We start from the raw sequence: 12,500 nt of genomic DNA, 5'->3' as shown, positions 1-12,500 counted from the left end.
TAAGCACACACACACACAGAGGGCTTTTCATTCTGAGGGAGTTCTGCAGCTTTGAAGATAAGAGCAGGGGTTCGCTCATAAACACTGATTGTGTTTTTGTTCTTTCCTGTGGTTTGATTTATTTAAAGTATAATGCTGAAAGGTTTTGGCTGCTTTTCCTGCCTGGCCAGGGCATGTAAATAGCCTATTTCAAACTAACTCCGCTACAACCGGCCTCCCATAAAAGAAATGCTCAATCATTACGTCTGCAACAACCTTCTGTCTCTCACAGAAACGCAGTGATACTCTGTCAATGGCTGCCTGTCAGACTAAATAATTAATTTTAAAAGAATGTACTTAACCTACCTTTTGCCTATATGTAAGTGTCTGTAGGTTACGGGCATAAAGTTACTGTAATGATATGTGACCACCAGACAAGGATATGAAGATCTGATTCCTTGACGACTCATTCGTAATGAGATTTACCTTTAAATAAAACTACATTTATATAATGACGATCAATTTACTACGCTATCTGTATACAGTCGCATAGGATTATAAGTAGCCTAATGGTACAGACAAGAATCTTGAATAGTCAGTGTTGGTAAGGAATGATTTCCTGCGATTGTGTCCGTTAATGCTATGTTTAAATAAGGCTTTACAATCTGAATGACCTCCAAAAAACTGCACTCATTTATAAATTATAAAATATGTATTTAACTGATTATCTTAGGGACGAAGCATGATATTTACGCATATACTGAAGTTCAGCCTAATTGGATGTACTATAGCTATATATGACTGGGGGCCCTATAGGCTGACTTATGAAGATACAAAAAGTAAAAGCAAATAGTTTAATAGATAAACATATCATGCTCTCTCAAACTAAATTATTAAAGAATCACTAAGCTTGTCCTCTAATTTGGCGCATAACCGCGGGTGAGCGTCCCAAGCGCGCTCTAGAGGATCCCGTGCTGCCCGTCGATAAGATCAGCGCGTGGGTACAAGCCTTGGTGACATTTCCGCGCTGTGCCGCACGTAGGAGAAAGAGAGAGATGGTGGTGGTTGGGTTTACACAATACGGGCAGCCGTGCGCACACACTAACATATGCTTCCTTTGATAAAGCCTCGCTGTACCAGCTGAAATTCTATGGCTGCGTCCCTTAAGACAATATCTGCATGGACCAGAGAACTATTTATGGACACCATCCGAAGTTTAAGTGAACTAGCAAAACAAACAAAAATCTGGACGGGGAACGAAAAACATAAGCAAGGGAGGAAGTCTTTATTTTATGTTTAATAAGATTTTAAGATTAATAAGACTAGATTTTTTTAGGTCTTTGGTATCCAGTTTTATTTCTGTTTACGTCACAACAATAAAACCCACATTCCCCCTTAACATACCGGCAAATAAGTGTAGCCAATAGCATAATAAGCATGATCATAATCATAATAATAGGTTGTGTAGCTCAGCATTAACCAACAAATAATACATTTTAGAATCCTTTTCAGCACGAATCGGGAAAATGTGGTTTATCTGCAGAGAGGAGTTTGATAATGACGCTCAAAAGGAATTTTAAGAATGTAATTGAGTGACGTAAATTACGTCAGATCTGATGGGCCTTTATTTAACATAGAGATCATCCCATGGAATATGTTATCCAGACGTTTTGTCTGCTTACCACAGATAACCGGACTTAAAGGATTTTTAAAAAACATCATTGACTGGCCCCGTCCGTATCGTTGATGCTTGTTGACAGAGTTCCGAGTGTGCCTCCGTAGAGTTTGAATGTGCGGCCCGGACACAGCTGCTTGTGACTAATCACACACACTCACCGTTTACCGTGGCACACATACACACCAACAACAGGCATCTGTTTCCTGTTTTCGGTCTTCAGTTCTTAGTTTCCCAGTTTCCTCTCACCTGCTCTTGCTCACGTTCCCTCCACCTCATTATTACCATTAGCGAGTTACCGACCTGGCGCTTGGCACACTTTCACTGTTAAGAGACGCAAGGAGTATGAAATTAACCCTCGTGTGCATGGCTCCATACTGAAGCAACAGAGACAGTATATATTCTCCACCCTTATTATGTCTCTGGCCTACTCCTATTTGCTTCATGTGGTGTGGTTTCACCCTTAGTAATATTTAATGGATAGTCATGATTTCAATGGAGATGTGTGACATTATCACTACAGGATAAAAGGATACCGTTATCAATATCACTGGTTGATCGGAAGGGTCACCTTTGGAATGAAAGTTTGAACCAAGAGACTAAGACTGACTATTAGGCAACAACAGTGTAAACTGCCCACTTTCTGGTCAGCTAGTAAACCAAATTTCTAAACTCAACTTTAGGAGAAGCATTTAATATTGCTGAATGATTCAATCAATGGCCAATATTTTTGAATGCCAGGTTTTCTCCTATTAGTGTATAGGCCACATGTCTATATCTCAGCTCATCTCACTTGAACAAATATGGATAAAATGGGATGATTTGAGGTGATATTGTTTCCCTTATATTAAACCTTGCGGTAATGAGGCTTGAGGGTATGAGGCTATGATGCATTGCACTACATGTTACAGTCTTACCCATGTTATATTCACCTAGGTATACTTTATGCATACAATTTGAGTGAAAGCCTTCAAGGACTATCCATGATATCCACAAATATTCTCTAGAGCTGCATCTTTCGCTCACATACACACAGGCATTCACACAATGAGACTCGACAAAGAATGTGATGTAGCCAGGTTCTGATATTATCAACAACAACACATATTTACATAATCAGACCGCAAGACTGAGTCGAGTGGTGCTACTGAGCATTGTAATACTGTAGCAACTTCTCATCTTTTGGTTTAAGGATTTTTTTCTCTGCCATGTTGACAACCCACCCCGGTGACAACCCAAAGAAAATCTGCCGCGGCCCTTTCCTCATGGCCAGCATGTCACACAGTTCATCTTTGGAAAGGTCCGGAAGAACGTAACCGTATTTCTGCGCCAGCGCCAAACGAGCCTCCTGGATCTGCTCGGGGTCAGCCAGGTAACCACGGTTACTGGGGTCCATGTAGTACTTCACCTGCTCCTCCCCGGGAAGCATGCGTCTAGGGATGGGTTGGCCGGTCGTGAAGAATGGCACAGGCTTTACCAGGACCGCTGCATAGGAAACACAGACAAATACAAATGAAAGACCAATTCAAAGAAACTGCTGAACAACACTGAAGGTGTACTGATTTTAGCTGTGCTTTACTGACTGTGCTTTACTGACTGGAAGACGCAAGATACTTACATAGGCTTCTAGGGTCGTAGTAGCCTGTTGTGATGACACCACCGTTCCTCTCTATGGCAGCTATAGCTCCTTCAGATGCGATCTGGACCTCAATATTCACTTTAGCACAGAACTGTTCAGTCCCCTGAAACACACACACACACACACACACACACACACACACACATAACAAAGAATGTTTTAAGACAATGACTTCATAACAACCCTGACAATAGTTCCTTGGAGAGACATGGCAAATGCTGGAAGTGCAGTTAGCTTCATGCTGCCACCTAGTGGAGAGCACTGGAAATTGCCGTGATTACATTCCATATGCCTTGGGTGAGTCTAGCTAAATTAATTTATCACTAAAATCACTCACTCTAGAACCTGACCTGCACAAGACACCCACTAGAATAAGCATTGCTCTGTAATGCTGAACCCTTCACACAAGCACACGCACCTCCTCCACAAGATTGATGCCATAGTGTCTCTTCAGTGGCTGGATGGTGACTCCTCTGCAGTTGACCAACTGGGTCAGATCAATGGGCTGGGTGGTGTCCACTCGACCCAGATCAATGAGATACTGCAGTCGGCTCAGAGTCAGTGGGGGGTACTGGGGACGCTGGCTACAGAAATATACAACATCGATAAATAAGCAAACTGGAAGAAATGTCAGGTCCCGTCACATTATGCTGTCAAGTATATGGAAGCATGGCCTACCTGTGCCCTTCGTTGTAAGTGTATTTAGGAATGGCCAGGTAGAAAGGGGTCTGTCCTCCCTCGAAGCCCAGCCGCGGGCGATTGCCCCGCTGTCGCTCTCCCGTGTGACCTCGGCCACTCTTGTCGCCGCCATGGGCACCTCTACCCCGTCTCCTTTCCTAAAACAGAGGGACATCTTGTCAGTGATGCTGAAGGTGACTTTACATCACAGTTCAGTGGATATTATTTATGGTTGAGTGTGACCTGAGATGAAGACTTGTTTGAGACATTTTCTTTAAATACCGCCGTAGAATAAAGTTGATCCAGACAAAATTGTTGGAAATTGTTACAAAAGAAAAAAAATGACCTAACAATGACTGTTGGAATAGTTAATCATCACTTTTAATCTTGAACATTTCATTTGGAATATAGGATCTTCATGGAAGTTACAGTGCAAGCCTACATATGAGGGGTGGACGTGACAAAAATGAATGGATAAAAATGCAAGTGATAAATGATAAAAAGAGTGCTACATCATCAAGTGATTTGATGAACTTGATTGACATTTGATTTGAAACAACTCAACTCAACTGACATTTATCATTTACAGCAAAAAAATGTGTTACTTCCGCCCACTGACTAACTGATTGCGTATCTTGTTCTCAACTTGCAAGCCTGCCTGCCCATGACGCGAGTGATCATGGATGATATAAGTAGAGAGGTTTGAATCCTATGCCTGAATTGTCATTGGTAGACGTCGAATGAATTGGAATACATACAAAATGTAACTTACCCATAGCTTGGCAACGGACCAATAAATGGTCAGCCATATCCTCGTCATATAAATGTCACATTGTGTGACAATAAGTTGCCAATTGGTTATGCTAGCCAGCTCAAGTTTGCTAGCCGGCTTACGTTAGTTATAATGGTCACTAACGTGGTCACATAGTGCTTTGTACTCCATGCTTGTGTTAAGGTTTTACTAAATTAATGTTGAAATCTTGATTTTGTTCTTCTAACTGGATCTCATCTTATGAGAGCTTTTTGTTCTGATATGCTGACAGTTATCTGTAATCTGCGCTCAGCTGCACGTTGGGGTCTGGTCCCTCTTATTGGGATATATTTTCCAATACCAACTATTCATTATCCCTTACTTATATTCCAACTCATCCGACCTTTAAGATTTAGGATTCAAACCTTTCTTTACTTCTATTGTCCATGCCAGGTCACTCAGGTCTAACTCAGTTAGACAGTGGGTGGAAGTTATAAACATTGCTTGCTGTAACGAGAAATGACAGAAGTAACAGAACATGCTAAAGTAACAGAACATGCTAGCTGTAAATGATAAAAGTCAGTTGAGATGATTATCAAAACACTGTTTCAAAAATGTCAATCAACAATTTATTTTTCAGTTCACATCCATTTTTACCCCTCTAGTTTTCAATTCACATGCATTTTCATTGGATTGGATTCAATTTATTGTCATTGCACAGAGTACAGGTACAGAGGCAACGAAATGTAAATCATCACATCCTTTTTAATCAATTCATTGTGTTACTTCCACCCTTTGAGGCTACTTTCCTTAAATCATAAATAGCAATTGTGTGTTGTGAAGAATGAATGAAAATGGCTCAAATCACCCTATTTTTCATTTCACATAATTTTTTTACCAATCATTTTTTCAATCCACGTGCATTTTTATCACCTCCATTTTGTCAATTCATTTTACTTCCACCACTCATATCTACACGCACAACACACCTATTACAATAGCCTGGTTGGTCTAATGGGGGGCTAGTCATTGTACAGGACTGAGCTCCCCTTCTCAAACCATGGAAGCTAAAGCAACCTCTCATGAGCACAAGAGGCTGACGTTACAACCTATAACGCAGAACGATGCACCTTGCTAACTTAACTTCTCAATCGCAATTCAAAACCACCTTAAAAACTAGAGAATCCTACCAGAACATGGTACTTAACTAACAAAGTTAACATTTATGGTCATAACTTAAATGTCCACTAACGTTACTTTTATTGTCACAGCAGCTAATGTTAGTAGCGACAGTACTGACAGCTTGGTACCTTGTGTGAGTCTTACTTTTAATAGGAGTTTAGAGTTAAATGATGATGGGTGTTGAATGTATACGTTTGGTGTTACCAGTGAATTAACTGTAGTTACAATACCTTTATAGCTAGCTGATGTGAATCATAACACGTTCGCTATATCTTGTTAGCTAGCTAGTTAGGCAACATGTTGAACACTTTTGTTGCAAATCGGAAAGACAATGTGACTGACTTACTTCTTTTTTAGCACCAGGGTTTGGACGCAAATTTGCTAACGAAACCCGAGGAAGATTCTTCAAAATATCCAAAGATTTCCCACCAGTCGTCTTAGACACAGACATTGCACCAATGAGCCCATGCACTTCCTTCAAGGACAACTGTCATGGCGGATAATCACGTGTGGTGTTTAAACCGGAAGCATTCTTACAAACCAATCTAATCTCTGCATTAGACATATGTGCATAGTGTATCACAAGTCCCTTATAGCGTCCTCATTCTACGACTATGATGTATTTGATTGGCATTTATGGATTAACCGAGGCAAGCAGGTGAAAGTGAAATCATGTTTCAAAGTAAAACAAAAGGGTAACTTCAGAATGTTAGACGTCTGATACAGACGTCGCTAAGTAGGCTATATCATTACTAACATTACCCTTTACACGCCTGTTGTGATACATTCTCCAAATGATATTCCGCTGGGATGGAGATACGTAAAATCATTCCCAAATGACTACTGTTTGCTCCTGGCCATACGAAAAGAGTCATTGGAGATGCCGGGGATTGAACCCGGGGCCTCATACATGCAAAGCATGCGCTCTACCACTGAGCTACATCCCCAACGAATCAATCGGAAGTACAACTTAATTATATTACATCTATAACAGTAGAATTTCTTGTATTCTACTTAAGCATGAAAATTATTTCGTTCAAAATGAAAAATGCTTGGTAAGGATTAAGGAAACCCATTAACGTTAGACGTAACCTAAAATTAATCATGTATCCAAAACATGCCAGAGATTTCCTCTCTAATTCTTTGCTGTACGCATATTATGTTTTAATGAAACGCATGCACTAGCATGTGACCCAGTCTCACTAATCGGGATACATCCAGCCTGACAGCTTAATGCGTTGAGAAGTGTCACTTGTAGCAAGGACACAGGGCTATATCCATCACCCGTTGCAGGAGGCGGGATTTCCTGCCCGGATCAACACAGCTACTGAACGCACTTTAGGAAAACTATTCAGCCAGAGACGTTCCTTTACAAGAACAACGAGCTACGCAGAAGTGTTCGATTCTGACTAACGCATTTAGCTAAATGGGCAATGTTGATACGGAGGCAGGTTTCGTCAGATTTGAAATTTAGGTGGACACCAATCAAGGCGAGAGTGCATTGTGCTGCCAGCGGAAGGGGTAGCTTAAGATAGTCAAATTGGTTGGCGGTTGTGCGTTTTACAAGAGGCGGCATAGGCAAAATCGTTTCTCTTGTTGAATGTCAGCTGTCCGTCCGTTGCATGTGTGGTAATAACATGTCGGCACCGCTGCCAGCAATCGTCCCAGCAGCCCGGAAGGCCAGTGCAGCGGTGAGTGAATTTTGCAGAGGAGAGGACGTGCAGGTCACCTGTACTTTAGCCATTGTAGACCACATGCTATGTAATCACCACATAGCCACTAACTCAGTGGAAACCAAGGCATGTTACTGAGATCTGAAAATGTGGCACTCCTTGTGTTAGCGTCGTAAAAAGCAATCCTTTTCTCACGTGCGACCATTGCGCTCAGTGGTTCTTAATTTTGAATAGAGTGTTGAAAATAGTCTAGCTAATGATTGTGTATTATTGTCCCCAGGTCATATTTCTACATGGCTTAGGTGACACCGGGTGCGTATTGGAATTTGAATTGGTCTACATATTATAATGAAACCTAATATCTACCATACGAAAACCTCAGTTCTGATCCGGTATTGGGTACTGAGGTGTAATCCATGTTTATGTAACGAGGGGAACCTTTTTGTATGACTACAGGCACGGCTGGGCAGAGGCCTTTGCAGGGATCAGGACTCCACATGTGAAGTACATCTGTCCGCATGCGTGAGTCATTTCCACTTGCTCAGTTCTAGTATCCTAAAAGAAAGTGTGTCCTGCCAAGTGTGTGTCAAGCTCTCAAGTGTGTGTGGAGATGTGTGTAACTCATGAAATGTTCTTTGGATTGCTGTTTTTTCACAGGCCCACCATGCCCGTGAGCCTCAACATGAACATGCGCATGCCTTCATGGTGAGACACTCCGCATTATTCACAGTGGGAAATGTAGTCTGTGAGGGTCAAGGTATTGGTCAGTTGCAGTTTGGGGTTGAGTACTTCAACACTGCCAAGGCTTAATTTGGTATTGAATGAGGAACGGAAAAGTAACCGTAGATTTATGCTTTTTGCGTCTCCTGGGTATCTCGACTTGAATGGGTCTTTTTTTGCTCCAGTTGAATAATGTGATCCCTCTGTAGTCTATATTTAGCACTGTCCAATTTTACTCTCTTGTAATACTGTAATTGTGGCCATCTTTTCAGCCAAGCTCAGAGGAGGCTTAAACTCTACGGGAATCATCTGTCCCTCAGATATGACATCACTTTATACATAATATTATGTAGATGTTGAACAGGATCTTTGGATTCATGTCGGTGTGTTTTTGTGTTTGCAGGTTTGATATTGTGTGTTTTTGTTGTGTTTGCAGGTTTGATAGATTCATGTCGGTGTGTTTTTGTTGTGTTCGCAGGTTTGATATTGTAAGCTTGAGTCCAGATGCAACAGAAGACGAGTCTGGTATCAAACGAGCCGCAGAGAACAGTGAGTTTATATTCACAACACTTCACTTTCTGCTCATCTATCTGTATCTATACCAGTATACGCAGTCGTCTTGAGGACTGAATTCCTTGACCTTTTGTATTGCTGGTGTGTGGCTTAGCAGAACAGGTGCAAATGAATGCTTGATTAATTGTGGACTATCCACCCTACAGTCAAAGCACTAATAGATCAAGAAGTGAAGAACGGCATCCCGTCCACCAGGATCGTGCTTGGAGGATTCTCTCAGGTACACCGTCTGGATAACTTCTCATTAAATGGCCATGCATTTGGCCTACATTGTGTGGGAATCTAATGTAAATCATATCATATTTTTTTACAAGCTTAAAATAAACACTATGGAAAGTTCATCCTCTAAGCCATTGTAAAAAAAAAAACGTATGGATTATGAAGTTGATTAAAAACTGCTGGCTCACTGACCAAAGGGCTCATCTGTGATTGGACGCTTCCTCAGTCCTACAGCACAGACCAACAGAGAAGCTTTGATAAAGGATAACAGACCATCTGGACCAAACATACAGTCACTTACAGGTCTACCTGTGAGTTATCAATATCAAAATTGTAAAGTTACCGGTCAGACCCATCAATCCTCTCTGTCCTAAATGAACTGAAAGAAAAGGTGGAAATATTTGTCATATAGCATACTCAAGTGTCAATAGGTGCAGTGTCTAAAACTGGTAAGCAGTGTAGTAATTTAGGTCAACATTTGGTCAAACTCTTTCTACAGCACAGCTCTAAGAAGAAATTAGTATCTGGTCTCTACCGTAATCTCTAAGTAGAGACAGAGTTATCTACTTAGTAATAGATTAAGTAGTAATTGACTAATAATTTAAGTAGTAATTGACTGCCAAATAGAACAAGGATTTATTATTATGCCTGTTAATTGTTTTGGTGTTCCCAGGACGGTACGTGTGTATGGAGGAAGATCTGAAGGAAGGAGGTTGATTTCTAGCCAGATTTTTATGACTAGTGCTAACCTGCAGAAATGCATTTTAAAGATTTGAAGTTACAGAAGACAATATTGCCTCTATGGTGGTGAAAAGCTTTTTGCCCAGAAACCTCTTGAACATTTTGAAAAGTCCTGTTTGTTTTGAAAAACTGTTTAGATTGTGGCTTTTCATCTCGAAGGAGATGATGCGTGTCACACCTTTTAAGGGCATTATGCAAAAAGCATATTGTTAATTGAGCACAAATGTGTGTCTGTGTGTGTGTGTGTGTGTGTGTGCGTGTGTGTGTCTGTGTGTGTGTGTGCGTGCGTGTGTGTGTCTCTGTGTGTGTGTGTGTGTCTGTGTCTGTCTCTGTGTGTGTGTGTGTGTCTGTGTGTGTGTGCGTGTGTGTGTGAGTGTGTGTGTGTGTGTGTGTGTGTGTGTGTGTGTGTGTGTAGGGAGGGGCACTGTCTCTCTACACGGCTCTCACCACAAAGCAGAAGCTTGGTGGTGTCTTGGCCCTCAGCTGCTGGCTGCCTCTCCGGAACTCTTTTCCACAGGTATGAGCTTTCTTCCTCCATCACACTCTCTCTTTCTCCCACAGACACTCACTTCAGTTCTTATACTGTCTTGATCCCCCTTTCACCGTGTGTGTGTGTGTGTCTGTGTGTGTGTGTGTGTGTGTGTGTGTGCGTGTGCGTGTGCGTGTGCGTGTGTGTGTGTCTGTCTCTGTGTGTGTGTGTGTGTGTGTGTGTGTGTGTGGCTTCAGGCTGCAGCTGACGTGGGCAATAAGGACGTGCCTGTGCTTCAGTGCCATGGGGAGGCAGACCCTCTGGTGCCACTGATGTTTGGTTGTCTGACGGTCCAGAAACTCAAAAGCCTCATGAACCCGAATAACATCACCTTCAAGACCTACCCCGGGATGGCCCACTCCTCCTGTCCACAGGTCAGCCCCACTGCTCCTAGACCATTAGAGACCTCACCCAGACCACATTAGAGACCTCACACAGACCACATTAGAGACCTCACACAGACCCCATTAGAGACCTCACACAGACCACATTAGAGACCTCACACAGACCCCATTAGAGACCTCACCCAGACCACATTAGAGACCTCACACAGACCACATTAGAGACCTCACACAGACCCCATTAGAGACCTCACCCAGACCACATTAGAGACCTCACACAGACCACATTAGAGACCTCACCCAGACCACATTAGAGACCTCACCCAGACCACATTAGAGACCACATTAGAGACCTCACACAGACCACATTAGAGACCTCACACAGACCCCATTAGAGACCTCACACAGACCACATTAGAGACCCCACACAGACCCCATTAGAGACCCCATTAGAGACCACATTAGAGACCACATTAGAGACCCCACCCAGACCACATTAGAGACCCCATTAGAGACCACATTAGAGACCTCACCCAGACCACATGAAGATTAGAGGACAATAGAACTTTCTCTTGCCCCCCCCGGGAAAGTTCCTGTTCTATTCCCATGTAAACTTTGGACAGGGTTGAAAATAGAAAACCATTTGTTAAAGGTCGAGATAGCTTTGCGTCTTGAGCAAGATGTTGTCTCAATAGGGGGACTCAGGAGGTTGATGATGGTTATAAAGATGGGATTTTTATAACTCGGGTATAATCACACAAGCAAAACATTCGCTAAACAAACAAACTCGCATACATACAGTAAAACATGCAACACACACACACACACACAAAACACCTGCACCCCGTCCACTAAAAGCAGGCAGCAACATACAGGCTGCAGTGGCGGGTCACACAGGTGCCCCGTCACACCATTGAAAAAGAATAAACAAAAAAATCACAACTTATTGTGATAAAAATGTATAAGAGTCAAATGTATCTGTCAGAAGCAGTGAAGATAAATAGAGCGTCAGAAATCTCCCCAAATCCATTATGAAAAAACAGAGAAATTGACCCTAGAAAATGTCTTGTTTTGCGCTTGCTTTGAACTCTATAAACTTAGCTTCGTCTTTGAACAGAAACATAATTCAATCAGTAATGCAACAACAGCAATTCAATTCAATTCTTTACAGAGCCCAGGGCCTGAACCCAACCATAATAGTGGCAGTAAAAGCGATAGCGAAGGGATCCAAAGACAGGAGAATGGCATCCTCTGCTTGATGCCTTCACAGGGGTCTTAAAACAGCTCCTGCTCTCACCCATCAGTCTTGACAGGTGGGTCATTAGTGGAGAGGGGTGTTACACCAGCCATCCAGAACTACAGGGAGAGAGGCAGGAAGGCAGAGAAGCACTCTCACTCCGATAAACCCACAAACTGGCAGAAAAAAGCCAACCATCAGCTCCAACAGCTGTAAAATCAACAACATATCAGCATAGTAACAATGAAACGACGTAAGGCATTCGTCCTTATGTACACTCATACGAAGCCAAATATGTAGTTTTCGTCAAAGCTACAGAGAAACTGCCTTGCACACAGGAACAACACAGTACTGGTATGGTATTTATAAAAAGTAGCGAACTAACTGATGCATTTCGGACATGCAATGGTTCTCTCCAAAGCGGTGCTTATATTTTGACTTTGTTTCATGCAACCCCAAAACTGCATGGTCTGTGTGGCCAGGAGATATGTGCATGTCTTCTGGTCTTGTTCTCTTTCCATCCTTTCCCCGTTCCCTCTATTTCTTCCAGTTTTGCTTTGTCA

At 42.2% G+C, this 12,500-nt stretch overlaps 2 protein-coding genes and 1 non-coding gene across 3 annotated transcripts in view; 1 reads left to right on the top strand and 2 right to left on the bottom strand.

Moving 5' to 3' along the window:
* Positions 1-2,721: 2,721 nt before the first annotated feature.
* Positions 2,722-6,446, bottom strand: mrpl15 (mitochondrial ribosomal protein L15). Its single transcript, XM_012821294.3, has 5 exons — positions 6,251-6,446; positions 3,972-4,129; positions 3,712-3,877; positions 3,273-3,396; positions 2,722-3,139 (listed from the first exon to the last, which is right to left on the bottom strand). The coding sequence occupies exons 1-5, from the start codon at positions 6,353-6,355 to the stop codon at positions 2,799-2,801; spliced, it is 894 nt and encodes a 297-aa protein (XP_012676748.2). The 5' UTR covers positions 6,356-6,446; the 3' UTR covers positions 2,722-2,798.
* Positions 6,447-6,779: 333 nt separating this feature from the next.
* On the bottom strand, positions 6,780-6,851 carry trnaa-ugc. Its single transcript has one exon. It is a non-coding gene; the product is annotated as a tRNA-Ala (tRNA).
* A 303-nt stretch (positions 6,852-7,154) lies between these two features.
* lypla1 (lysophospholipase 1) overlaps positions 7,155-12,500 on the top strand; it is a 5,814-nt gene continuing 468 nt past the window's right edge. The window contains exons 1-8 of the mRNA XM_012821340.3: positions 7,155-7,595; positions 7,858-7,889; positions 8,034-8,099; positions 8,235-8,282; positions 8,776-8,846; positions 9,017-9,090; positions 10,246-10,347; positions 10,557-10,733. Coding sequence (XP_012676794.1) covers positions 7,527-7,595; positions 7,858-7,889; positions 8,034-8,099; positions 8,235-8,282; positions 8,776-8,846; positions 9,017-9,090; positions 10,246-10,347; positions 10,557-10,733 — 639 coding nt within the window. The 5' untranslated portion in view covers positions 7,155-7,526. The remainder of the gene's footprint in view (positions 7,596-7,857; positions 7,890-8,033; positions 8,100-8,234; positions 8,283-8,775; positions 8,847-9,016; positions 9,091-10,245; positions 10,348-10,556; positions 10,734-12,500) is intronic.

The sequence above is a fragment of the Clupea harengus genome, chromosome 17 (assembly GCF_900700415.2).
Source record: "Clupea harengus chromosome 17, Ch_v2.0.2, whole genome shotgun sequence".
Classification (NCBI taxonomy): Eukaryota; Metazoa; Chordata; class Actinopteri; order Clupeiformes; family Clupeidae; genus Clupea; species Clupea harengus.
This window is presented reverse-complemented; position numbering and strand designations above follow the sequence as displayed.

Coding starts and splice junctions, on each gene's coding strand:
- mrpl15 (XM_012821294.3), bottom strand. CDS start 6,355: ATGTCTGTGTCTAAGACGACTGGTGGGAAATCTTTGGATATTTTGAAG. Junction 4,130..6,250: donor ACCCTGGTGCTAAAAAAGAA/GTAAGTCAGTCA, acceptor CCTCTGTTTTAG/GAAAGGAGACGGGGTAGAGG. Junction 3,397..3,711: donor GCATCAATCTTGTGGAGGAG/GTGCGTGTGCTT, acceptor TGTGTGTTTCAG/GGGACTGAACAGTTCTGTGC.